Source organism: Staurois parvus, unplaced genomic scaffold (assembly GCF_062004578.1).
Source record: "Staurois parvus isolate SC_StPar_1 unplaced genomic scaffold, SC_StPar_1.0 ptg000439l, whole genome shotgun sequence".
In the NCBI taxonomy this organism is placed as follows: Eukaryota; Metazoa; Chordata; class Amphibia; order Anura; family Ranidae; genus Staurois; species Staurois parvus.
The window spans coordinates 10,001-37,730 of NW_028318235.1; the positions used below are offsets into that span (position 1 = coordinate 10,001).

Here is a 27,730-nt window from a genome sequence, read left to right on the forward strand (position 1 = left end):
GGACACCAGTTCCGTCAGTTTCCTGTCTGCTAGGTCAGTCACAGGTCCAGCTGAGCCATGGTAGTTGCATCCAGGCGTCCTACCATAGCCAGCTGCATCCAAGACTGATGAAACCTGATTCTTGACCTGGGGAGTCGGCCAGGCCATAACTGCCTCAGTCTCCCTATTCCCAGACCTCTGGGGGTCTCTTCCTACCGGTGGTTCCCAAAACTGAACCACTGACCTGCCCCTCTGACAGTTACCATTCTCAACTGTCAGACTAGGCACGGGCAGTTCGCTTCTGACTAGTGAGTTGCTCTTCCCAGACAGGGCCGAACACCACAAGGCCCCTAAAGTGGGCAACTGCACCCAGTTCCATTCCACATCGTAGGGCATTCCTGACCGCTGGGGAGGTGGTTGTTGCTTTCTCAACCCCAAGTAGCTTTCCCGGAAATTCAAGCAAGCCACAGAGGGTGGTGAAGGCTGACTTGTCCTGAGCCTCCTGGGTTAGAAATGGTGGCCCAGACCCTCTGCTCAGGTCCATGATGGTTAGACAACGGGCCCCTTCCGGATACTTCATTACCTCATGGCTCCTGGGCATGGGGTAGGCCACAACCACAGGGCTGGCGCTCAGTTTTCCACCGTCCTCAGTAAGTCTGGTCATCTGATCCCGTTTGGGGACCGAGACTACCTGGGATGTCCAGACTCTAGCTGACCCTTGGATTCCTGAGGGCACTATTCCCTCTGTCTCTTTGGCCTGTTCAGTCTGCACCTCCTGTGAGATGAGGTTGGCTGAAGGCATGGGGGAAGGATACACCCTGCCGTCCAACTCGTGAACCGCACGGTGAGCTCTCCCCGGGTTTTCCTGAACTCTGACACCATCTCTCATAGGCCTTGCCAGCAGCTCCTGTACCGGAATGGAAAGGAGAGGTGATTGGAGCTGAAGGCCGCAGCTCCCTCTCGGAGACCCGCTGATCAACTTCAATGAGGCCCCTCGCTTTTGTGGGGGGGAGGAGCCTGAACATGGCGGCTGTGGGGAGCGAGTGGCTCTAGCTCGCTGCTAGGTCCCGCTTCCCGACCTCCCCAGTGACCCGTTGCAGAAATCGCCTCACCGGAGTCTGGAGGGCCGTGGAGCTGAGCCCGGAGAGCCGGAGATGGCCGTGAGACGGAGGCTGCAGAGACGCGCCGGTTCCCCCGGCGCTTCGTAAAGAGAGAGAGATCCAAGCGGCTGGGAAGTGAGGTGACGTGGAGGGAGCACGTGACCAGCCGCGGAGGATCTCTGGGGGGAAAGAGGAGACCGGCCGGCTTACTGCTGACTATTACCCTCGGCCGGCTGATTAATCCTGGGCCAGGGAGACCTGGGAATACCAGGAGAACCACCCTGCATCCCTGGGGCGAAATTTAGAGGGAAAAGTGAAGCACAGTGTCGGAGATCCAGAGGAATCCCCCCCCAGGACTGAGCTGTTGTGAAGGATCCCCATTCAAGCCTGGAGCTGCTGTCTGGGTGAGTGAGAGCTGATGGGGGCTTATGGCGTAGTAGACCCCTAAGTGATATTGGGGACAAAGGGGCCAAGGAGGTGAGGGGAGGATTCCCTGGGTCTAGAAGAGAACAAGAGAAGAGCCCTAGGTGCTTTAGGAGAACAAAAAATAAGGAAAAATAACAAGTATATCTGGTCCACAAATCATAAAGGAGCAATATAATCCCAACCAGAGAATATAGAAGAGAAAAGACATATAGAGGATATGAAGAATAAAGGTCCCAAGGGAGCAGGGCTCAAAGGGTCTCAAACAGGCACGATAAGGAAGTTCACATCACATGGAGATGTTGCGCCTGAAGGGGCCCAAGGCGCAAGCGCAAAAGGGGAAATGGACACTAGCTCAGGAAATAGTCCTAGATTATCACTGGATATGAATAGCTCCTGTAACCAACAAATAGCCGGATGGCTTGGGGAAACAAGATCTTGATGGTGAACTACAAGTACCAAATAAGAAGGAGATGATAGAAATATTTCAGAGTCTGGAGAAAACGATAAAACATGAAATGACAGCTATTCGAAACGATTTAGGGCATTTGCTATTGAGAATGGAAGAAACAGAGGAGAAAGTTAAAACCCAGGCCCAAACCATAGATAATCTAAGGAAAAAAACAACCCATCTGGAGAAAACTCAGAAAAAACTGCTCTATAGGATGGAAGTGCAAGAAAATAAAGAAAGAAGGAGTAACCTTAGAGTACGAGGAATTCCAGAGCCTGTAAAAGGGGGAACACTATATGAACTAGTAAATAAAATTTTAAACTCCCATAAGAGACAGACCTGAAACAGACGGGATTAAACTAGATGGAGTGTTCAGAACAGGAAAGTTCAAACAAGCTACTGAGAAAGAAAGACCGAGAGATATAATTGTTCAGTTCCAAAAATTTGGGGTCAAGGATGAGATATGGAAGAAGATCAAAGGAAGATCATTAATTAAATATGGATACTTGACTATCCAAATTTATGCGGATTTAACATCAGAGACTCTATGGAGGAGGAGATCCCTGAGACCCCTGTTGGAGCAAATGAGAAAACAGAATGTGCAGTATAGATGGGGTAATTTAGCATCTCTAATTGGCTGGAAAAATGGGGTTACAGCTTATCTGAGATTCCCGGAAGAACTGAGAGACTTTTGTGATAGATTGGTACTTGCAAAGATTGGAGATAGCTGGGTGGGAAGAAGAAGAAGAAAAAGAAGTTACGGTTGACACAAGAAAAGAGGACTGGCAGCGGGTGGGGGGGAGGAGGAGGAGGGAGGCCTTGGGGTTGATGAGAGAAGGGAGGGAGAATTAAGTAAAAAATATATTTTTCCCTTTTCTTTTTTTTTTTCCTTCCCCTCTTACTCTCCCATCCCACCCCTGCCCCACCCCTGTCGATGTGGAAGTCCTTAAGGAAGCTCCGGTTAAGGAGGGGGGGGGAGTAAAGGTTATTGTTGAGCCCAGTTGATAAAGAAAGGGGATCTGGGGAGGTCGGAGGAGAGGTAGCCGTCCATGGGCGGAGCTTACGCCCAAAATTTTAAATCAATCGTGGAATTGTATCCACAAATGATTTGTAGGGAGATTACAAGCCTAAAAATGGGTAGGGGAAAAATAAGAAAGGGGGGGTGGAGGTGGGGGGGTGAGATGGGGATTGGGGGGTGGTGGTGGGCGAGGGGGGCTGGGTCGGAGAGAGCGAGGGGAGGGGAGGTTGGGCTAATATTCTGCAAGATAGTAGGGCCTAAGAGGAGGAGGCGAGTTAGAGGAGAGATAGACAGAACTAAGAAGGATGGAAGAAATACAGTTTATAACATATAATGTGAACGGGTTGAACTCCCCTGGGAAAAGATTTAAGTTGTTTAAAGAGTTACACCATAGGGCAACATCAGTGGTATTTTTACAGGAAACACATTTTGAGATAGTCAAATGTAAAATTAAAATCCAAATATTATCCAACATGGTATTACGCTAACTCTCCAATTAAAAGAGCAAAAGGGGTGGCAGTAGGGTTGGCAAAGAACATGAGATTTGAGTTGGAGGATAGAAAGACCGACCCGGAGGGGAGATTCCTGTTCTTGAAAGGCAAATTTACAGGGAATCGAGTGCACGTTAGCTAATATATATTGCCCTAACAAAAAGCCGGAAATCTATTTGAAGGGTCTCTTGAAAAAATTGATAGACTTTAAAAAAGGGCGTTTGATAGTAGCAGGAGATTTAAATCTCTGTATGGATCCACAAAAAGATGCAACCTCCCCTGTGCAGAGAGAAGGTGGTAGGTCTCTGAGAGCTCTGAAAAAAGCGATCCACGAGTACCAACTTGTGGACACCTGGAGAATAATGCATATGAAAGACAGAGACTATACCTTCTTCTCCAATGCACATGAGATATACTCGAGACTGGACTATATCCTAATAGATCACCAACTTATAGAACTGTTGGTTAAAATAGAAATAGAGATGAGTACATTCTGGGATCATGCCCCTGTCATTATGAAAATGGGATGGGGGAGACGGTGGACGGGAGGCCTAGGATGGAGGCTAAATGAGGCCCTTCTCTTGGACGAGGATATAGCTCAGAAGATTGGGGAAGAGATTAAGGTATATTTTAAGGAGAATGAGACAGAGGAAGTATCGACAGCTACAGTATGGGAAAGTCACAAGGCATATATAAGAGGAATCCTGATCGCGATGGGAGCAAGGAAGAAAAGAGAAAGAAGAGAGAGGGTCAGTGGGCTCCTAAAAGAAATCATGGACTTGGAGCAGATACAAAAGAAAAAAAAAACAAGAGATACAAAACAGAAGTTAATGGATAAAAAAGATGAGCTAGAGAGATTGATGGAAGAGGAAAGGAGAAGAGTATATAATAAGGTATTAAGTGAAAGATATAGATGGGGAGACAGACCAGGAAAATACTTAATGAGAGCTCTGAATAAAAAGAAAAATAGAAATTACATAGAAAAGATAAAAAATCCTTAGGGGGAGTTGGTTTACTCAACTAAAGAGATTATTAAAGTGTTTACGGAATATTATAGAAAGTTGTATAATATTAGACCCCAAAGCTCGTCAAAAGAAATTGGAGAGGATATCAAAGAAAAAAGGAAGACCTATTTAAAAAACGCAGGATTACCAAAGTTAAGTGAGGTACAACTGAACTCCCTAGATGCGGAAATTTCCCAGGATGAAATAAAAGCAGCACTAAGAAGTACAGGGGGTGGAAAAAGCCCAGGACCGGATGGGCACACAGTTAATTACTATAAAAAATATAGTGAAATATTGTTACCTAAGCTAAAGAAGTATATGAACGATTTGGGAGGAGGGATGGAGGGTAGAAGAGAATCTCTTTAGGCCCATGTTGTACTCCTTCATAAGGAAGGAAAAGACCCCTCTCAGTGTTCCAGCTATAGACCAATTTCATTATTGGACACCGATACCAAGTTGTACGCAAAGGTTCTAGCAAATAGGCTGAAAGATCTAATGCCAGAATGGATCCATGGAGACCAGGTGGGCTTTGTCCCAGGGAGAGAGGGTAGGGACAACGGGTTGAGAACTCTGATGCTAATCCAGAAAAGTAGAAAAGGGAAAGCCCCGGTGGTGCTGCTGTCGATTGATGCCGAAACCACAGTCCCGCTATAAGTCACTGATCGTCGCCATTACCAGTTAAAAGTAAAAAAAAAATACAAATGGCAGTATATATTTTTTTAATGCTGTAACTTTCACGTAAACCAATTAATTGGTAGTACTGTGATATAAAGGTGGGGGGGGGGGGGGCTGTGATGTAAAGGGGAAATTTATAATGTAAGGGGATGGGGCTGTGATATTTAGAGCCTGAGTCATAGCTTAAACTTGAGACTCGGACCTCTGCTGGTTGAAAGTTTTAATGACCGGACCTCCATGAATTTTAATTCTGTATCCCTGTTTTAGATGGTCGCCTATGAGAGACCGCTTGCCAGTCAGAAAAGATTGCACAAGGAGGTGGCAACAATTATTCTGGGAGTATGTCCCAACTCTTAAAGCAATTGAAGTTCTTTTTTCAAGGATGTAATGGTGGTTGCCTCGCCACTACGTGTAATGGCTGCCTTGGGTATCACCAGTGGTGAAAAATGTTGTGATTCCTGAGTGCCTTGGTAATATTTGTGAGGTTCCTGCGTCTCTGCAAGGTGTATTGCGACAAATCAGGGAGCTGCACTGATCCTGAAATCCCACGGATCTTAATATTATTTACGGTCCTAATTATCTGTCCTCTAAGTTGACTACTTTTGTTTTAAACCATTGTAGGTCAAGAAGGCAGCTTATTCTCCAAGTTTATTTTCAATCTGACCCACTCCCTTTTCCACAGCTCGCAGATATCCCTTAAAGCCATGAATGCAGGATAACGTGTGCCTGAAGGGAAGCTCGGAGGAATGAGAGTATGTCCTTCAGAGTAGAGTTGGACAAAGGCTGGCCCGAGTTAGGGAAGATGGCTACGGGGTGCAGGAGGTCTGAGGAGGTAGTTGGGTCTGCTGATTAGTGGTTGCAGGGCCTGAATTTCATGGCGTGCAGGGAATAGAGGATCCAGAACCAAAAGATCCCAGTGGGTAGAGCAGGCCATTCTCCCCTGCTCTATTCTAGGCAGCTATAATTGCTGCAAAGGTGGCTCCAGCCTGCGATGCTCAACTGCCTTGCCGCCGTTTTTTGTAACCTTGCTGGCAACAGTGGAAAGAATCCATCACGTTTCCACAGCATCGGTGCTTTCCAACATCTCCACAGTATGAGTGACAGTGGTGGGTCCAGTAAAGGCTGAATCCCCAAATGTGGAGCAGACCTCACTCAGTTAGTGGTCATTCGCTAGCGCAGTCGCCATGCCCCCTACTTCACTAATTGTTTGATAACACCTCTATATTGGGTATTTTTATGTTTTTTTCCCTCATTTTCACCCCTACAACTTTTTCACCCCTTTTTAATTTGTTCTCCATAACGTAAACTGTGGTCTTTAGACTGTATGCTGAGCAAAGTACCCTCTGATTCTAATTTGTCATTGACACCCCTATTTGTTTATTTTTCTCTATTTGGTCTAAAGAAAGTTTTCTGAAAAACCAGCTGTAATGGATAGTGTATTAGAATGTACTCTGTTAAACTGTGATTAAAGATTAATAGTATAAACACAAAAGTGCTGTAAACTGTAAAAATAAGAAAAAAAAAATACCCCAGCTTTGGACAGCCATTGATAGTCTGCAACATATATGGTTTAGTTTCACAATTAGCAGTCTTTTTCTACAGTCTACTTTTGATCTATCGAGAACAATATTGGGCCTGCACTGAGAGGACACTAATTTAATGGATTGTTTAGGTGGGCATTCACGTTATATAGCTGGTAAGTCTAATTGGTGGGGCATATGCATAAGGAGGGTAGGGGTTAATAGTATGGAATTATTTTGAAATCATTCTTGTCCTTAAAACTCTGCCATCATTTTTTTTACTTTTTTTTTTTTTTATGTCAGGGAAGCACTGGGAGTTGTGCTGCATAAGGATTCTAAATGGCACCAACAATGGAAAGATTTCAAAGACAACAATGTAGTATTTAACAGTAAGTAAAATGGTAAACACAATTTGTATAATATTTTGGAAATTTGCTGCTAAATCAGCTTGCAAGTTGATAGTTACCTATTAATGTTTTACACGTGCCTACTGCATGAACATGGAATTAGCAAGTTTGTTAAGCTGATGTGTTGTTTAACCTCCTTGGCGGTATGATTATTTCCGATTTTTGGTGCTGAAAGCGGTACCATTTTTTTGCATGGAAATATGTAGTTTTTTATTGTAGGCTGTAATTTTTAGGAATAACTCACTGAGTAAACATTCCGGATATGATAAAACTTGAAACACAAAATCATAAATTATAATTTAATTAATAATCATAAAAAATAATATGATAATAAATTTAATTCAATAATATAATCAAACCAAAAACACTGAAATTTGAAATACAGAGGCAAATTCGCAGATCACTGAGCAAAGTCGCAAAAGCGTTTTCAGTGTCTGGTGACGAATTTCCCCACGAATCATTATCACTCAATTCTGCAAGTAGTTCTGAGTTACTATCGCTGTTCTCTAGCCGGTCTAAAACCGCTTTTGACCTAAAGGGACGCTTTTGGGACGCCATGGACTTTCTAAGTTTCCAGGCAGAAAGAACAGTCAAAATGTAGGCAGGGCACAGGACAAAGCAGTAGGGACAAAATATATGTGAAATGCATTGAAACCGCAATGTTTTACTATATAATAATCATTTTTAAAAAAATGAAATTTAAAAAAAATTTCAAATTTGCTGCCGATTCCGGCGCCCGTACGTCCCGACGTCACAGGGACCGGAACACTGAAGCCGGATGCCGGCATCGGCTGGAGGAGATGGCCGGGGACGCTGCAGGGGACACATCGCGGGAGCGAAGGACAAGGTAAGCGCTGCAGGGACTCCCTGAGCAATGCCGCATGGTAAGCCCGAGTGTAGCTCGGGGTTACCGCTCTTGGTACTGAAATTTTACCCCGAGCTACACTCGGGAATACCGCCAGGGAGGTTAATCAGTAGACAGCACAGAGAACTATTAAAGCTTAAATTCTAGGTAAAATAAAAAAAAAAATACAGTTGTGTATTTCTTTAACCACTTGCCGCCCTGCCACTGTAGAAATACGGCAGCAGGGTGGCACGGGTAGGCAAAACCACGTTTTAAACCGTGTGTTTTGTAAACTGGTAGGGGGCGCGTGCGAGGCGCGCCGCCGCCGATCATAGCCGCGGATGTCAGTCGCCGGGTCACAGCCGGTCTTTACCGGCTATCTCCCGGCGATCGGCGGCAATCAGTGACAGAGAGCACAGCTGCAGTAGCTGTGCTTTCTGTCACTTCCCTGACAGCTCGAGGACAAGCTGATCAGGACAGAAGAGTTTCACTCTCCCGATCAGCCGTGTCCCCTGCAGTACACACCCCCGCCCCCTTGTAAAACACTCCCCTCACACAGATAACCCTTCCCTGCAAAATAAACTTAACCCCTTCCTCCCCAGTGCCATTAGTACAGTGTCAGTGTTTTTATTTTTGCACTGATCACTGTATTGGTGTCTCTGGGGATGTCAGTGACCCCAAGTCAGTACCCCCCCAGTGTCAGAATGTCCGCCGCAGTTCCGCAGTCCAGCCATAAGTCCCTGATCGCCGCCATAAGTCGCTGATCGCCGCCATTATTAGTATAAAAAAAAACTAAAAATCACAGTATCTTTCCCGCCATTTGTAAACGCTATAACTTTCACGTAAACCAATTAATTTACACGTATTGGGTTTTTTTTTTTAGCAAAGATATGTCGCAGAATGCATTTTGGCAGAAATTTATGACTAAATTTTGATTTTAAAATTTTTTTTTTTACTGGACATGTTTTTTAGCAAAAAGTCCAAAATATTGTTTTTTTTCCTCAAAATTGTCAGACTTTTTTTTTATAGCGCAAAAAATAAAAACCGCACAGGCGATCAAATACCACCAAAAGAGAGCTCAATTTGTGGGAAAAAAAGGATGTAAATTTAATTTATGTACCTTATTGCATGACCGCGCAATTGTGCGTTAAACTAGCACAGCGCTGTATAGCACAAAAATGGCGTAAATTGCAGTATCTATACCATAGTTTGTAGACGCTATAACTTTCACACAAAGCAATCAATATACACTTATTGGGATTTTTTTTTACCAAAAACATGTAGCAGAATACATTTTGGCCTAAATTTATAACCAACTTTGAGTTTACTATATATTTTTTATAGCTGAATGAAAAAATATTGTTTTTCTTCAACATTTTTGGCCTTTTTTGTTTATAGCGTGAAAAATAAAAAGCGCACAGGTGATCAAATACCACCGAAAGAAAGCTCTATTTGTGTGAAAAAAAGGACGTAAATTTCGTTTGGGTGCAGCATTGCATGACCGCGCAATTATCAGTTGAATTAGTGCAGCGCCGAGTAGCAAAAAGAGGCCTGGTCATTAAAGGGGGTAAATCCTCTGGAGGTCAAGTGGTTAAACAAGACAGCTATTTTTCATTTCGCTTGTGTAAAGTACTCAAATCTGTCTTGATATCAGCCTGTGTTATCCTTCACACTGCAGTCAACTCATAGTGAGACAAAGAAGAGCAGCACTAGGAGCCAACTAGGCTCTTCTGCATGCACAAGTTTTGATAGAGCACGTGCAGACAGGAGGGGTGAGCAGAGTAAACAGAGTTGATTACTTTTAAGCATGTTGCTATTCCTTCATTGCCCCATCAGCAAGCTCTATCAAAGAACATGGTGTCTACAAAAACACACGAGGGCGCACACTCCTGCAATACCATGATACAAAATGTATTAATATAAAATAGTAACAAATGGATACTCACAAACCAAAATTAAAGGTAGGCATATATCAAGAGGCTTCAGTATGGGATATCTGGGTCCCTTCCTAGAACCATCTGGCTTAAAAACGGATGCGTTTCGGCTGCACTCTCTTCCTCAGAGCTGCGGAAGGGAGTGCAGTTCCCAAAACACATCAGCTTTTCAACCAGATGGTTCCAGGAAGGGATCCTGATATCCCATACTGAAGCATCTTGATATATGCCTACCTTTTATGTTTTGTTTGTGAGTATCCATTTGTTATTTTATATTAATACATTTTGTATCATAGTAATGCATGAGGAGTGTGCGCCATCTTGTGTTTTTGTAGTGATTTTAAGATTCCCCGATCTGTGGAGGGTGTGCAGCCCTCAGGTGTACTGAGAGAGTGGCATACACCGTGGAATATGTGGAGCATCCTCATTTGAGCGCTGATGTGATTTTTTTTTTTTTTTTTCTTTCTAAAGAACGTGTCTCTCTTCTTGTTGTACTGTGTGACAAACATTACACAAGTGACTACACAGGTTTGTTTACCAAAAGCTTTTGTTGAAATCAATATACCATACAAAAAAACCATAAAACAACATTTTGTAGGCAGCACCAGATATGCTGGAATTCAAGAATGAAAATCAACAAGACAAAATATCGTCGGGACCAGTAGTTCAGAAAGTCAGAAAGTGGCAGAAAAATTCAGTCCTCACGCTGATCTCATAAGCTAACAGAGAGTGTAGCAAGAAGTGAGCTCTTGTATGAGCAGGTGACTTTGTATTCCCAAGTGTGCAATGTCTAAGTACCAGCTGGTTTTTCACCAGTTTTCCTGATGACAGTGATGGTTTTAGCATCATGCTGGTGTCAGGCCATAAACCCCAGGTTTAGGGAGCAGTGAGTGGCCAAGAAGCAAGGTATATTAATCCGCAAGTGAGGATGGGCATCTGGGCAGGGCGTGGTTTCCATGGTCATGGCTGGACATGACTAACGAGAGCTTTGTGATATGCCTTTGTTCCCCATGGTATCCTTGCACAGTATTAGCGGTGTCTTCCAAGTCTGTCGGTGGCTGATTACAGATATATCCCGGTGGGAGAATGAGCAAGGACCAGCAATACCCGGTGGTGGAACGCACAGGCACACACACGCACACGCACACGCATCTATATAGTCATTTAATATTGCCCTAACCGATAAAATGGAGGAAATCAAAGCGGACATAGGGCTGCTCAGACAAGATATGCAGAATATTGGGGACCGAGTGGCAGAAGTGGAAAATGGAATATCTGCTTTGGAGAATATGGTATCTCCTGTGCTCAGCAGAGTAGAATCAGATTGCCTTGTGGCAGCAGAAAGTGGATGATTTGGAAAACCGCATGTGCTATTATAATACCAGAATTGTTGGCTTACCAGAGAGAGCAGAGGGACAAAATTCAGGAAATGTTGTTGAAAAATGGCTGAGATCTACATTTCCTGAGTTTTAAATGACGTTTGCAGTAGAGAGAGCACACAAAGTAACAGTGACACCACCAAAACCAGGTACACCTCCCATACTATTGCTCGTGTAGTTGTTAAACTGTAAGGATCAAGATTTATTCTTATGGAAGGCATGGAAAAAAGATACTATACAATATGAACAGGGTGTCTATATGCCTGGATTTTTCTTTGGCGTAACAAAAGCAACATGCATCTTCTAATAAAATTAAGTGAAAGCTTCAATATCAAGGGATTGGTTATTCAATGGAATGTCCAGCTTGTTTGAGAGTGGTGGACAGTGAAAGTGCTGTGTTTTTCAGTACTTTATAACAGGCCCAAGAATGAATACTTACATATTGGCATACACCAACAAAGTGACAGGATAAGTATACCTGGTAGAACTGAGAAGCAACTTACGGTTATTCTCAATTGCTAGGAACTAAACGCTGGACTCAGTGGATTTATAGAAAAATATGAGGTTGAGAAAGGAGTAAAATGCTTAAAATGTTAATGTCTTCTTAACCCTGCTGGAAATGTTATGGAGAGGGAAGTGTATAGTTATGCTTACGTTTTTTTTTGTTTTTGTTTTTTTTTTGTTTTGTTTTTTTGTAGGGGCTTAAGGTTTTCATTCATTTATAAACAATGCACCTTGTTTCTTTGGGGGGGAATGCTGTACACATGTTTTCACAATTAATATTGGATCTTGTATAATTCAGATAAATTATTTAAAGGTATATGTATATTGTTTACACACTTATGGGTTTTACATGAGGTTAAATAATTGCTTGTTTTCTTGATGAGGTCACATATGGTAATGACACAAACTTATATCTTTGCACTGTACAGTTGAAGGATGTATAATGACATGAATTTGTCTTTTAGCACTTTTTAAGGGAGAGTTTTACACTCACCAGCCATTTTTTTTTGTACACCTGTTCAGTTGCTTGGTATGTTATGCCAGGGCATGCCTGGATAATTAATTAGTCAGCCAAAAGTGCTTCCAAATATTAAAATAATTTGAATAATTAAGTCAGTCAAATTATTTTTCTAGAGTTAATTCTTAGCCAAACAAAATTATTTCTTAAAAACTCAAATTTGATCAGTGTAAGATGGACTGGAAATTATTAAATTACTATTTATTTACATAAGTCACATACAATGCACATAGACACCCAGATAATTTGCTTAAAAATACCAACATTTCTGAAACAAAAGATTACATATAGATACATATAAATATAGGATGAACTGGATAACTAATTTCCCCCCATAGACAAAAAAACTAATGATAACTAATTATCGGACAATAGTCTGTGTTTTACTGAATTTGAGCTGTTATTCCCGTACAGAAGGAATAGGCGTTAAACTACACAAAACTGCCAATATGCCCCCCCCCAAAAAAACATTGTTAACAAAAATAAAAAAAAATAGTTTGGGTGCTTATGTTATCCTGGGGAGAATGATTAGGTTACAAGAAAAATGGCAATAGGCTTATTAATCTAGTCCAGTAAAAACAAGAGAAGATATATTATAATTACCCTCCACGTATCGGGTAACCTTTTAGAAAACTGTTGATCATACCCAAAGATGGCTGACGATTATTGGGTGGAGTTAAGTTCTCACAAAATGGCATCAAACAGGCTGGAGTTGTGTGTCCTTGAGTGTGATCAGATGGTTGTGATGGTCAAATGGTTGTGTTGGTGTGTTCTATGGTCAGATGGATCTATTCTGTCTACCTGACTTCCTCTTCTATCTAATGGTACACAATACATTCATAAAATGTGAATAAACCTGGCCAAGAAGGTGGCACCTTCTTCCTGTTTGTGAATTTGTCTAATAACCCAGCCCATGTTTGTTTTTGCATTACCACCCTTTTGCCACTGAGTGTCACTCTGATTAGTCCTGACTATTTTGAGTTTACTTGGAAACTGAAGTAACCAATTTGTTATAGGGAAAGGTTAATATTTCACTATACCAAATGGGACCTTGTAAAAAACTGTATAAATGCCTTGTAGGGTAGATAATATTCCTAATTTATGATCATTACTTTTTTGTATACCAACATTTTAAAAGTGAAACCTTAACTGTAAAGAGTTGTAGTGTTTTATATATGTAATGATTAAAATATTAGTTATTCACATAGAGCACAAAAAAATTATATATAGAGAGAGAGATGCTGTGGGGGCACCTGACAGGATGGAGGGTCCGGGAGCGGTTTAACTACTTAATGATTATAGATGCCTACAACACACATACACTATATTGGCAATAGTATTGGGACACCCCTCCAAATCATTGGATTCAGGTGTTCCAATCACCTGCATGACCACAGGTGAATAAAGTCAAGCACCTAGGCATGCAGACTGCTTCTACAAACATTTGTGAAAGAATAGGTTGCTCGGAGGAGATCAGTGAATTCAAGCATGGTACCGTGATAGGTTGCCACCTGTGCAATAAGTCCATCTGTGAAATTTCCCTGCTACTAAATATTTCCACGGTCAACTGTTAGTGGTATTATAACAAAGTGGAAGCAACTGACATCAGCAATTCACCTACGAAGTGGTAGGCCACATAAAATGATAGCAAGGTCAGTGCATGCTCAAGCGTACAGTGCGCAAAAGTCGCCAACTGTCTGCAGAGTCATTAGCTAAAGACCTCCAAACTTCACATGGCCTTCAGATTAGCACAACAACAGTGCGTAGAGAGCTTCATGGAATGGGCTTCTATGGCCGAGCAGCTGCATCCAAGCCTTACATCATCAAGTGCAATGCAAAGCGTCAGATGCAGTGGTGTAAGGCAAGTCACCACTGGACTCTTGAGCAGTGGAGACATGTTCTCTGGAGTGATGAATCAGGCTTCTCTGGTAATCGGGTGGGCGTGTCTGGGTTTGGCGGTGGCCAGGAGAACGGTACTTGCCTGACTGCGCTGTGCCAAGTGTAAAATTTGGTCTAGGGGAGATTATGGTGTGGGTTTGTTTTTCAGGGGTTGGGCTTGGCCCCTCCTTTCCAGTGAAGGGAACACTTAAGGTGTTAGCCCACCAAGACATTTTGGACAATTTCATGCTCCCAACTTTGTGGGAACAGTTTGGGGATGGCCCCTTCCTGCTCCAACATGATTGTGCACCAGTGCACAATGCAAGGTTCATAAAGATATGGATGAGTGAGTTTGGGGTGGAGGAACTTGACTGGCCTGCACAGAGTCCTGACCTCAACCCAATAGAACAGCTTTGGGATTAATTAGAGTGGAGACTATGAGCCAGACCTTCTTGTCCCAACACCAGTGCCTGACCTCACAAATGATCTTCTAGAAGAATGGTCAAACATTCCCATAGACACACTCCTAAACCTTGTGGACAGCCTTCCCAGAAGAGTTGAAGCGGTTATAGCTGCAAAAGGTGGACCAACTCCACATTGAACCCTATGGACTAAGACTGGGATGCCATTAAAGTTAATGTGCGTGTAAAGGCAGGTGTCCCAATACGTTTGGCACTATAGTGTATATATGAGTTGAGCAAAAAAAAATGGAAACGCTGTACATGTGTTTCAGGTGTGAAAGTGATGACATGTTTTGCGTTGAAAGCAGAAGTGATGTAACATTATTTTGCTTCTGCTGTGTCCCTTATCTATACACAAAGATAGAATGTAATAGGTTCATGTGGAACAGGACTGGACAACAGTCCAACATTTATAGCCAAAATCCAAGGTTGCAGCATTTCTTTGTTTTTTTGTTTTTTTTCCAATATGTAGTGCAGAGGTCAGGAGTAGAAGTGTTTACACACATGCAGTGAGTAAAAGTAATGCACATTGTAGCATACAGAGTGCATATATCATATATACCCTAGTGCACAGCACCGCCTATTATTATACCCCCTTTATTCACAGCACAGCAGTACCTCCCCATGAAGTATTTTGACAGCATACACACCTGCATACATGCATACAGTACCTGTACATACCTATAACAACTAATATACATACACACATCCACATGCAAACACCCACACACTTTTATACACACATACATATAACCTCTTCAAAAATCACACTTTTACTGTACCTGGCTAACCTTCCCTTTTGCCCAAGTTTACTGCAAAGCATGGTAGAGGCTAATAGGCGGAGCAAGTCGGGACTCGAGAGAGCACATACAGTACAGCCTTCCCTTCATCCTCTGACCCCTCTGTATGCTCAAGGAGACAGTGATCAGCATTGTGGATTGCATCAGGCAATTTCTAACACATTCTCTTCCTGCCCCTCCTTCCACACTCCTGATGCTCAGGCTGCTTTTTAATGCAATTACCAACTTCAGGTAGGAAATCACTACTTGACTATGTTTTATGTGCCTCACTATTGGCTTGTTAATCTGTTGGTTAATTGTAAGGGGCCAGAGGCTGAACATTCACCAACTTACTTGTTGAAGTCCATTGGCAGCACAGTGGCTAAATGGTTAGCACTGGCAGTACTAGGGTCGTTGGTTCGAATCCCAGCCATGGCACCACCTGCCTGGAGTTTGCATGTTCTCCCCGTGCCTGCGTGGGTTTCCTCCGGGTACTCCGGTTTCCTCCCACACTCCAAAGCCATGCTGGTAGGTTAATTGGATCCTGTCTAAATTGGCCCTAATATGTGTATGTATGAATGTAAGTTAGGGACCTTAGATTGTACACCCCTTGAGGGTTAGGGACTGATGTGAATGTACAATATCTTTGTGTAAAGCTCTGCGTAAATTGACGGCGCTATATAAGTACCTGAAATAAATATTTACATGAAACTTTGAAAACATTCTTATATTACTTGAAAAGTAGAATCTTAATACTTCATGTAACTACAGTTTTGCTTTTGAAAGTGAGTGCATTACATTTTTCTTACACAGGGTTTTTCGAAATGAAGATGAAATATGATGAAAGTGACAATGCACTTATCAGAGCTTCACGTGCCATTACCGACAAAGTTAGTGATCTAATAGGTAAATAAATGTTATTTTATTGATTGTTGGTCTCCAAATGAGATTTTGTTATTATTTTCCTCTAGGAAATAGTAATGGGTTATTAAATGTTTTTCCACAATCATAATCAAGTATGAATAATCATCCTATGTTAGCCATAGAGGGCACAGCCTTGATATTCATAGACTCTGGATTATTCTCACCGGTTGTGTGCAAACCCTCAACATTATTGCACAAGATTCTCCTGCTCCTAAGAGACCTACAGTTTCTAAAAGGACATTCCCAATTTATCCAAAAATAGAATGGGCACTTTATGATGATCAGATTAGCCCTGAAAATATTTTCACCCCTCTGCGAATCATTGCCAATCTTTACCCAGTGGGAAAAAAAAGTTCACTTAAATGTGGACTGTGAAGGTAGTAGCCCTGCCATCACATTCTTGAAGTGATATTAACCGGTTGCCGACTAGCCAAAGTACATATACTGCGGCAGGGCGGCACCGCTGCGCAAAATCTTGTATATATACGTGATTTCGCATATCGGGTAGCGGGCGCGCGATTGTTCTACCCGTGCCGCCTATTACAGGTGTCAATCACCGGGTCCCGGCCAGTGATTACCTGACGGAGCCCCGCGATTACCGGCAAACAGTGACAGAGAGGAAGGCTGCAGTATTTACACTGCAGCTCTCCTCCCTGTCAGTTTCCAGCACACTGTTCTGTTCAGCTTTCCCGGCAGTGTGTTCCCGTGAAGCACACACCCCCATCTCACTAGTAAAACACTCCCCTCACACAGTTAACCCTTTGATTGCCTAAAAATGTTAACCCCTTCCTCCCCAGTGTCAGTGGTTTTGTTTTTTGTTTTTTTTTGCACTGATCTGATCACTGTATTGGTGTCACTGGGGATGTCAGTGACCCCAAGTCAGTTCCCCCCCAGTGTCAGATTGTCCACCGCAGTCCCGCCATAAGTCGCTGATCGCCGCCATAAATCGCTGATCGCCGCCATTATTAGTATAAATAAAAAAATAAATTCCAGCATATATATCGCCATTTGTAAACGCTATAACTTTCACGTAAACCAATTAATTTACACGTATTGGGATTTTTGTTAGTAGACATGTAGCAGAATATATTTTGGCCGAAATTTATGACAAAATTTGATTTTTACCTTTTTATAACTGGACATGTTTTATAGCAAAAAGTCCAAAATATTTTTTTTTTTGTCAAAATTGTCTTTTGTTTTGTTTTGTTTTTTTTATAGCGCAAACAATAAAAAACACACAGGTGATCAAATACCACCTAAAGAAAGCTCAATTTGTGGGGAAAAAAAAGATGTAAATTTAATTTGGGTGCAGCTTTGCATGAATGGACAATAATCAGTTAAAGTAATGCAGCGACGTAACACAAACTGCTTCTGTAACCACTTCCTGACCGCCTATATAGCTATCCTCCCAGATAGCATCAGATTGCCTATCGGTACACCAGTCATTACATTTAACCCCTTGATTGCCAGGAAGACTCTCATACACAAACCTTCATTGCTAGTATAGTGTCTGAACGGATCAATATCTTTGAACAGATCAGCACTATACCAGTGTTCACATTAGTATAGTGTCCCCAAAAATGCAGCATTAGCGGGATCAGCCCCGGCACCTGCCAGCACCTGCGTTTAGCCTCTACACTTAATCCCCCCTTCTCCCCCAGCAAGTGCAGTGTCAGTAGGTCACTGTCACTTGATACATTGCACACAAAACCGCAGTGTTTGCAGAATCGGGCCTGATCTCTGTTAGCCCTTGTCGGTAAATTTTGATGACTCTCATATTCAGAAGAGTGCCAGTACTAGTGCTGCGCTACCTTTTGGTGAACTTGGGAGCACCAGCGACCTAGTACATCCTGGTCTTTCAAATACCTCTTAGATTGTAAGCTCCCAGGATCAGGCCCTCCTAACGCTCTTGTATTGAACTGTATTGTTGCTGTGTTGTCTCCCATTATATTGTAAAGCACTGAGCAAACTGTTGGCGCTTTATAAATCCTGTATAATAATAATAATACCAGCACTGCAGTATGACTTGGTGGCGTGGTGAGTCCCATAAGTGTAGTACAAGCTGGTGCAGTGGCGAGCACACGTATTGACCCGCAGCCACCAAGAATTTGCACACAGGCCTGTAGAGGCCCTAGTATCCTTCCGGATGTGCTTGCAAATCCCAATTGGCAGCCCACAAATTCTGCAGAACCCGTACTTCCCCCATTCACTGCCCAACCTGGAATTCAGGTGGAAACAGCAAATTTATTTGTATTGGTCCACAGACCGGATTCGTCATATGCCCGTGTTCTCTGCTGCCATGGCCAGGCATAGATGTGAGAGTATAATGTGTTTTATGCATTCAAACGATAATGCACTCTCGTCCTCGAGTTGACCCTGAATTTGACCGGCTCCACAAAATTTGGCCGCTTGTAAATCGCCTTAACCAAAAATTTGCAGATGTCTATACTCCCCAGCAAAACATCTGTGTTGATGAGTCCCTCATTAATTTTTCTGGCCGCCTTGCATTCAAACAATTTCTCCTCAGCAAGTGTGCCAGATATGGGGTCAAGATGTAGAAGACCTGTGAGAGGACAACAGGCTATACTTATAAGTTTCGGATTTACGAGGGAAAAGATAGTCACGTGGAGCTCCCCGGATGCCCAGACTACATGGAGAGTAGTGGCAAGATAGTTTGGGATTTGGTGTCATCCTTTTTCCATATGGGGTACCACTTATATGTGGACAATTTTTATTCAAGCGTACCACTATTTAGACATTTGATTTCAATTTTAGAACTGGCGCATGTGGCACAGTGTGACCTAATGTGTGCCCACTATTAGAAGTGGGTGGATGCAGGGCGTTCTATTCTAATGGTGGGCATACCACACACTTTTTCTGGCAGATATTTCTTCTCTTTTTCATTCAGTCCACAGGCTGCATACAAAAAAAAAAAGAACATAGCATATATACCCAACAAGGACCAGCACGTACTGGTACATCACTGGACTTTGATTGGTTATACCAGGATGATGCCTACAGCTGAAGGCATCCTCTTGGTATAATTTTTTTCTGCCGGCGATCGGCTTTCATGTAAAAGCTATTCTAGTGTCTAGTTAGCTGCAGGATTGCTTTCACAAGCAGCGGAAGATGATGACCCCCTCCCCCGCTGCCTTCCACGGCCTTCTCGGCCAGTCCCGTGCCATCGGGGGAACCTGATTAGATAATGTAAGGGCAGAGGAGTATCTAGAGTCTGAAAGACCCCAGATTTCTCAAAAAAGAATATATGATAATGCCCATTGAAGTTATAGGGGATATTTGCATTCCCTGTGATAGCATTAAAAGTGATTTAAAAAAAAATGGAAGGGACAGTGTAAAAATTATTTAAAAAATCAAAATAACTTAAAAAAACAAAAACAAAAAAAAAAACCTCGCCCCCTTCACACGCGCACGAGCTTTGACCGTGTGCCAGTATGTAAACAGAGGTTGCAGCATGCATGTGAGGTATCGCTGTGAACGTCAGATTAAGGGCAGTAATTCTAACACTAGACCTCCTCTGTAAATCTAAAATGGTAGCTTGTAAAGGCTTTTAAAACGTTGCCTATGGATATTAAAATTGTATGCAGTTTGTCGCCATTGCACGGGGCATGCACAGTTTTAAATCATGTCATGTTTGGTATCTATTTACTCGGCATACCGTCATCTTTTATATTTTACCTAATAACTCACCAATATATTGTGTGTTTTGTGCATTAAAAGTAAAAAAAGTGTGTTTTTTTTTTTTTTTTTTTTTTTATTTGCTTTTGAAAAATCGCTTCATGAGTACGATGTGGCATAAAAAATTGTAGCACCCACCATTTTATTCACTAGGGTGTCTGCTTTAAACAAATATATAATGTTTGGGGGTTTAAATTCCTAGCAAAAAATACTGATTTTTTTCATGTGAACAAAAAGTGTCAGAAAAGGCTTGATCTTCAGGTGGTTAGAAGAGTGAGTGATGTATGGCATAATGTTCTAGTGCTGGGCATAAAATGCCCCCCCCAAAAACGACCCCTTTTTGGAAAGTAGACACCCCAAACTATTTGCTTAGAGGTATGTTGAATCAATAGAAGAATTTATTTTTTTACCACAAGTTTTTGGAAAATGACAAAAAAAATTTTTTTTGTACACAGAATTGTCACTTAAATGATTTACTGCTCACACATGCCATGGGTATATGTGGAATTACTCCCCAAAATACATTCTGCTACTTCTTCCGAGTATGGGGGTACCACATGTGAGAGACGTTTTGGCAGTCTAGCCAAGTACAGGACCACAAAATCCAATAAGCACCTTCAGGCTTTTAAAGGGCTTTATTTCCTCATTACACTTCCTTACTACCTATCACAGTTTCAGAGGCCCTGAAATGCCAGGATAGCACCTAACCCCCCCCCCCCCCAAATGACCCCTTTTTGGAAAGTAGACACCCCAAGGAGTTTGATAAGAAGCATGGTGAGTATTTTGCAGATCTCATTTGTTGCCACAAGTTTTTGGAAAATTTAGAAAAAAAAACATTTTTTCTTTTTTTTTATATTTCAAAACCTTGTGAGAAAAAATGAGATCTGCAAAATACTCACCATGCCTCTTTTTAAATTCCCCTGACCTTCCCCCTTACTTGGTGCAACGTGAGCACCCCGTCAGTCATTAGTGCCCTTGGGGGAGCATGCCCGGTTACGAGAACCTGACCCATTCTCTTCCCTGATGGGGTTGGGATTGGACTGGACGATCCACTCTCCTTGGGGATGTGATTGAGGGGGGTGGGCGCTGGATCTCCTGCTGGGGTGGGGGGGACCCATTACCTTTTGCATTGCTTTACCCTAACATTAGGTTACATTTTTGTATATTTTTGACCTTAACTGGTCGCTCTGATATGCTTTTTTTTTCTCATGCCTGTTTGTTGTCACTTCCTTAAGTGTTTTGTTATTTTGACCTCTTTAGTATTCTATGGATATCATTGGCTCATTTTTAGGGCCGTTCCCGGTGTGGGGTGGTTTCCTCCGACCTCGCCCCGGGGCCTCTCCCCCTGTGCTGAGCGGGTGGGGCAGCCTCCGGGTGTGGGTGTTGGATCTGACACTGATGATACTTCCATGTTTTGGCTCATCATGTTTCCCTTTCCCCTTCCTACCCCATCCCCTACCCTTCCGTTTCCTTTGGAGACTCCTGTCCTTCCATATAATATTTTAGCCCTCGGCCGCTAGCAGCCATGTGTCTGGTGGTAGAGCTCCCTCGCCCTCACATACCTGATTTTAATGTGGTCCACTTTTGAAGTGACTATCGTACTCATTTGCTTTGTCTCCTTTTCCCCTCTTTTCATTTCCTATTTCTTACTTTTTTTTTTCCCCTTTCCGTTTTTTTATTTTGATTCTACGTCTGGGTGTTGAGGTCCCCTTGAAGATATGGCCTCTAACATTGGGATATGAGTGGCCCTGGATGGACTACTGAATGACGCTTAACTTTTTGCTCCACATGATGACTTCCTCTCCCCTGAAAATTTATTTGCACAATATACATTTCTTTCTTTCTTTTTTTCTTTCTTCCTTCCTGAAAATCTATAATTTTTTTATACTGTATAAAGTTGTTGATATTGTATAGCTTAGGATGTGGTTTGACACTAACAATAGTGCAGAAATCGTACCTAATAAAGTTAGCACTCTTATGTTTATAGTCATTTTCAGTCAGTAGTAAAATGTTGAGTCCCCTTTAGCTCCGGAAAATCTTTTCTGAAAAGTGCATTGAAATAATAAATGAATATGTAAAGCAGTTGTTAATGCATAATTTCCTTAGTCCCTCTAATTCTTTGTCCTTCTCTTTTTCCAGGTGGAATGTTTTCTAAAACAGAAATGTCGGAGGTACTGACAGAAATTCTGAAGGTTGATCCAAACTTTGACAAAGATAAATTCCTCAAACTATGTGAAAAGGATATAATCCCAAACATTTTAGAGGTATAACCATAATCTTTCTCAGTCTTTACTAATGTTGTGCTCCACTGTAACCTTAATTTATAGAATCCCAAAGACTTATATACAAAAATGCATCTATTAAATCAGCTGCTATGTACAATTAACGTAAAATGAAAATGAACAATGTGTATTTACAGTAGGCACAGAATGACCTTTTCATCCACTAACCACAAAATAAAGCACAAAATGACATGCAGTTCCCACACATTTTCCAATAATGGACATAAAGCAACACCTTTTTAATTCTGCAGAAAAAAATCAGCCTAAAAAACATGCCAAAAACTGTGTATTGTGCATGTGTATAGGCACATTAAGCATTTATGGATTCCATTGGCCAGAGTATTCATTTATACTGACTATATAATGTATGGACACTAATGCTCTAATTGCTTTTAGATGCGTTTTCATGTGTCGGGCAGTTTTTTTGCTGCTCAAAAGCTTCTCTCCTGAACATACTGGTGATTTTTTTCAGTCTGTAAATGCCTCGGTGTGCATGGAGACATAAGCTAACGTAGAGCTTCTTTTACAGGCTGAAAAAAAGAACATGTCAAACGCCTGTAAAATATACAGATTGATGTGGATGAGGGAATCCTTCTTCCTGTGTTATTGTAGTCTGCCGGTGGGTAGCCTTCCATGGAGGCAGAATACAATGATCAGTGTTTTCAGCTATAGCCGGCAGCAATGATCGTTTGGCAAACACCTGACAGGCTGGTTGTACACAAGTTGATCAAGAGATCAATTTGTGTACAACCTGCTAGCCCATACATGGATCAAAATTCAGCCATTTCCCTACTGAACCAATTTTGAATGAATTTTGTTTCCATGTATGGCTGGCATGTTATAGTGGACCCTAGAGAAGTAGGGATGTGTTCTCTGGAGTGATTAATCATGCTTCTCTGTCTGGCAGTCTGATCGACATGTCTGGGTTTGTTTGACAGAATGGTACTTACCTGACTGCATTTTGCAAAGTGTGAATTTTTGTGTGTTGGAGGGAGGGGGGGATTATGGTGTGGGGTTGTTTTTCAGGGGTTGGGCTTGGCCCCTTAGTTCCAATAGAGGGAACTCTTAAGGCTTCAGCATACTAAGACATAAAACCTTTGGGATGAATTAAAGTGCAGAGGGATGAATACCTTTGGGATGAATTAGAGCAGAGGCTGCGAGCCAGACCTTCTCATCCAGCATCAGTGCCTAACCTCACAAATGCGCTTCTGGAAGAATCGTCAAACATTCCCATAGACACACTTCTAAACTTTGTGGACAGCCTTCACAGAAAATTTTACACTGTTAAAGCTGCAAAGTATGGGCCATCTCAATGTTGAACCCTACGGACTAAGACTGGGATGCCATTAAAGTTCATGTGCGTGTATACATCGGCACCCCAATACTTTTGGCAATATATAATGTATATTATTTGTTCTTCATACCTGTAGTAATCTCAAAAAAGAATAGTGTATTTTTTTTATCCTACGTTAGACACACTTACAGTGACACTTAATAAAAAGAAAACCAAAAAACAGTTGTGACCCTTGCCTCATTTCTAACACTGGTCTTTACACTAGCCTAGATCAAGCACTGATCAAGCTATTTTATCTGATCTTTTTTGTTTTTATTTTTCTGCTCTAAGAGAGAAGGATACACAGAACTTTTTTTCTATTCAAAAGGAGAAAGCGAGTGTAGTGGTACATTTTACTGACTCGTTTCCATGATAGCCAATCACAGACTATCTTAGCCACTGTGATTGAGAGCCAGTACTTCTGACTCAATCATCAGTGACCGCTCCATCTCCATGGTGTAAATATGCTATGGATTATGCTTCCAACACAAATGTTGGTGCATATATATATATATATATATATATATATATATATATATATATATATATATATAAGAATGTCCGAAGTACATAGTTTAGGTGTGCAGTACGTACAGAGTGCAGGGTTCAGGAGTATGCCACATACAGCTTGCAAGGTTTAGGAGTGTGCTGTGTGCAGAGTCTAGGCAAACTCATCTTCTACATCAGGGGTCTCCAGACTTTCTAAACAAAGGGCCGGTTTACTGCCCTTCAGACTTCGGGGGGGGGGGGGGCGAACTGTGGCCTTTGGGAGTAGAAAGCGTCCTGACGTTAGTGAGAATAGACAATGACCAATCTTTGGTATCAGTGGGAGGGATAGTGCCCCATTCTTGCGGTCAGTGGGAAGAATTGCGGCCCATTGTTTGCGTCAGTGGGAGGATCTGTTCCCCGTCGTCGATGTTGAGAGGAATTGTGCCACATCGTTGGTGTCATTGGGAGGAATTGTGCCCCTTAGTTGGTGTCAGTGGGGGGGAATTATGCCTTATTTTGGTATCTGTGGATGAAATAATGCCCCCAGGGGCAGAAAAAAAAGCAAGCAAAGGCCACGTTCGGCTCCTGAGCCACAGATTGGAGACCACTGCTCTACATAAAAACTAACTCTGTGAGTGGGTCCACATGCCGCTAGCTTGATTGGAAAATAGGGGGCTCTAATGTGACAATGTGGGTTACAGTGGAGCTCATCAGACGTGGATCTCCTAGCTTCCCGTCTCATCCGGAAAGCACCATGTTATGTTGAAGAGTAAGTGATCCTCTGGCAGATGGTATGGAGAGCCTGAAGGAATTCCAGTTTCTCTGGATCGTTCTTGTCGACCCTAGTACATCGATATGGTGTGACTGGTCGTGTACACTCTCTGGTAGTGGCCTCAAAGGGCAGGGCTTTTGTCCCAAAGAACAATCTTCCACCCTGCTTTGCCCTCGTGGGCATGGCAGCCTAGCTATTGAAAGCCTGGTTATGGGAGCCAGGAGTTGTCAGTGCTGGTCGTTCCTTCCATAATGTAGACTCTGGAATGCACTTCCCAGTAGTTTTCTCATTGCGTTTAAAATGGGTTTTGGGGTGCGACGCTCATGGTGCCATGCGCCTTTCTGTTTACACATCTCTTGGCCTACCTCCAGAGGGGTGTTGTGCATGGGCTGGCCTTGTGTACCATAATGGTCAGTTTTGAGCCCATGTGGTCCTTTTTTTTTTTTTTTTTTTTTTGCTCTTTGCTTCATACCATTTTCCTTGGATTCATCATAGGACTCCTCTTGTGCATTTGCGTTGCCACCGTGGGACCTACATATGGTTCTTCAGTCTGTCAGAAACCTTTGGGACCATTAGAGGATTTTTGTTTTCTTTTGCAATCTAAGTAGGTCGCCCTTCTTACTTGTTACCACTTCTGTGCACCAGGTGTCTTACTCAAGGATGGTGTGGTTCTCCATCTGTGTCATTTTCTTCCTTCTGGAGGTGGTATCCGATTTTTTTTTTTCTCTTGTGTCCACTTCCTTTGCACACTGAGGAGGTTGTGCTGCCCTCAAAGGATGTGGTATGGGTGGCTAGTGGGTTACTATCCACTGTGGCTTCCATCCAGAATTTGGATTACATTTTTGTGAATATAGATGGTCCATGAATAGGCCTGGTGGCCTCCTCTGCCACCATTTGTCGATGGATAAGGCTTATGTCTTGGAGGTCTGGCTCTCCCCTTTTCCATTACAGCACATTTGCCAGGGTGAGTAGTGTTTCTTTTGTGTTCCAACGTCAGGTGTTAGTGTCTCAAGTTTGCTAAGTGGCTGTCTGGTTGCCTGTGCATCCCTTTGCCAAATTTTGCAAGTTGTTAGTTTTGCATCTTCGGTTGCTTATTTCTGGCTGCAGGTTTTTTCAGCGGGTTTGAGGCTTTTCCCCAATGGAAGTTTCTCTTTGAGGGTTGCCTGTTTGGCCTTTTGGTTCCTATTTTTTACTACCCCCCCTCATTGAGGCACTGCTTTGTGACGTACCCCAGTGCGCTTGAACATGAGCATAAGCACGCACTGGTTTTCAGGTTCTGGAAATTCTGTTTACCTAACGTCACCACCCGCCCCCCTCTCCAACAGGCAGCCTCTGGACTATCTGGGCCATTTTTTAGGGGTGAGCTTGCAAAACTTCCCCACCAGTCTTGAGGCATATACATTGCCTTACGTTTTCCAGGAGTTTTCTTCCTGACCATAACTTTTCCACTAATAAAATATTGAATGAAGCCTCTCCTCTTTCTGCAGTTCACAATGGCTTAAATTTCATATTCCTCCTTATGTATTATGGTTGGTTCTGGAGAACCTGGGTTATGACCAGGAAATGGATGTGTAACAGCAGGTTTCAATACATGTAAGACACTTGAAAAACTGGATGGATTTTATACATTTCTGGTAGCAAAATGTCATAACCTGTCAGGTTAATTCTTTTTACGGGAAATGAGCCAACATACTTGGGACCCAGTTTCTTTGAAGGACAAGTCAGTTTCAAATTGGTGATCGATAGCCAAACCTGTTCCCCTGGTTGAGATCCAGGTCTCCCCTGGTTGAGATCCAGGTCACCCCTTTTTTTCATATCAAAGAATCTTTTATTGTCCTGTTGGGTCTTAGCGTAAAATCTTGTTGTTGGCGTGCAGAAATTCCAGTTGTTCCTAAACTGTTGGTACAGGTGTATTAGAGATCATATTGGGTAAGAAAGATGGCTTAAACCCAAAATTGCAAAAAATGGGGTTTGACCTGTAGCAGAATGAACAAAGTTATTGTATGTGAACTCTGCTAGAGGTAATGAGTGAAGCCCAGTTATCTTGTGTAAAAGAAGATAAACATTGAAGGTTTTGTTCTGGGGCCTGGTTTGTGCATTCAGTTTGGCATTTTTTCTTGAGGATGGTACGACATTGACAACCAAGCCTCTATTTTAAGTGACTTGCCAAGTTCTTTTCAGAATCTACATGTTAACTGAACCCCCCCCCACCCCCACCCTATCAGAGGTTATACTTTGAGGAACCCCTTGTAGTCTTACTACTTCCTTGACAAATGCCTGTGCCTGTTCTACTGCAGCTGGTGTTCCAATCATTATCACGAAGTGCGTCATCGTAAATAACCGATCATTTATCACAAAATTGGTGTGAAGTTTTCAGACCCTGGAAGTTCAAGGATAAAATCCATGTTAATCATTTCCCATGGCTTGCTAAGAATGGGCAAAGGCCTTCGTTAGACCCCAAGATATCGTATTGTCACACTTGTTTCAGGAACAAATTTCACAGGCCCCTACATAGCCCTGACAGTCAGATCTTAAGCCAGGCCACCAAAAGGTCACTGCAAGAATTCCAAGGTCTTGCGTTGTTCAAAATGCTCAGCAAGGGAATGGTCCTAGCACAGATTCGGGATTACCTGACTCAAACTTCAGGGCACAAACACCTTTTGCTCATGAAGGCACAAGCCATCCTTCTCCTGCAACTCGCATGGTGGACCGTCTTCCTTCGAAGCTTGCTTAATCACTTGCCTACTGGGCACTTTTGCCCCCCTGGTGCCCAGGCCAATTTTCAGCTTTCAGTGCTGTCGCACTTTGAATGCCAATTGCACAGTCATGCAAAATTGTACCTATTTTTATCATTTTTTTCACACAAATAG

The 27,730-nt window shown here is 42.5% G+C and overlaps 1 protein-coding gene across 1 annotated transcript in view; it reads left to right on the forward strand.

The window, feature by feature from the left end:
* Positions 1-27,730, forward strand: part of LOC149454028 (mitochondrial import inner membrane translocase subunit TIM44-like) — a 209,298-nt gene that overhangs the window by 2,099 nt on the left and 179,469 nt on the right. The window contains exons 2-4 of the mRNA XM_089687852.1: positions 6,965-7,050; positions 16,178-16,270; positions 22,124-22,248. Coding sequence (XP_089543978.1) covers positions 16,189-16,270; positions 22,124-22,248 — 207 coding nt within the window. The 5' untranslated portion in view covers positions 6,965-7,050; positions 16,178-16,188. The remainder of the gene's footprint in view (positions 1-6,964; positions 7,051-16,177; positions 16,271-22,123; positions 22,249-27,730) is intronic.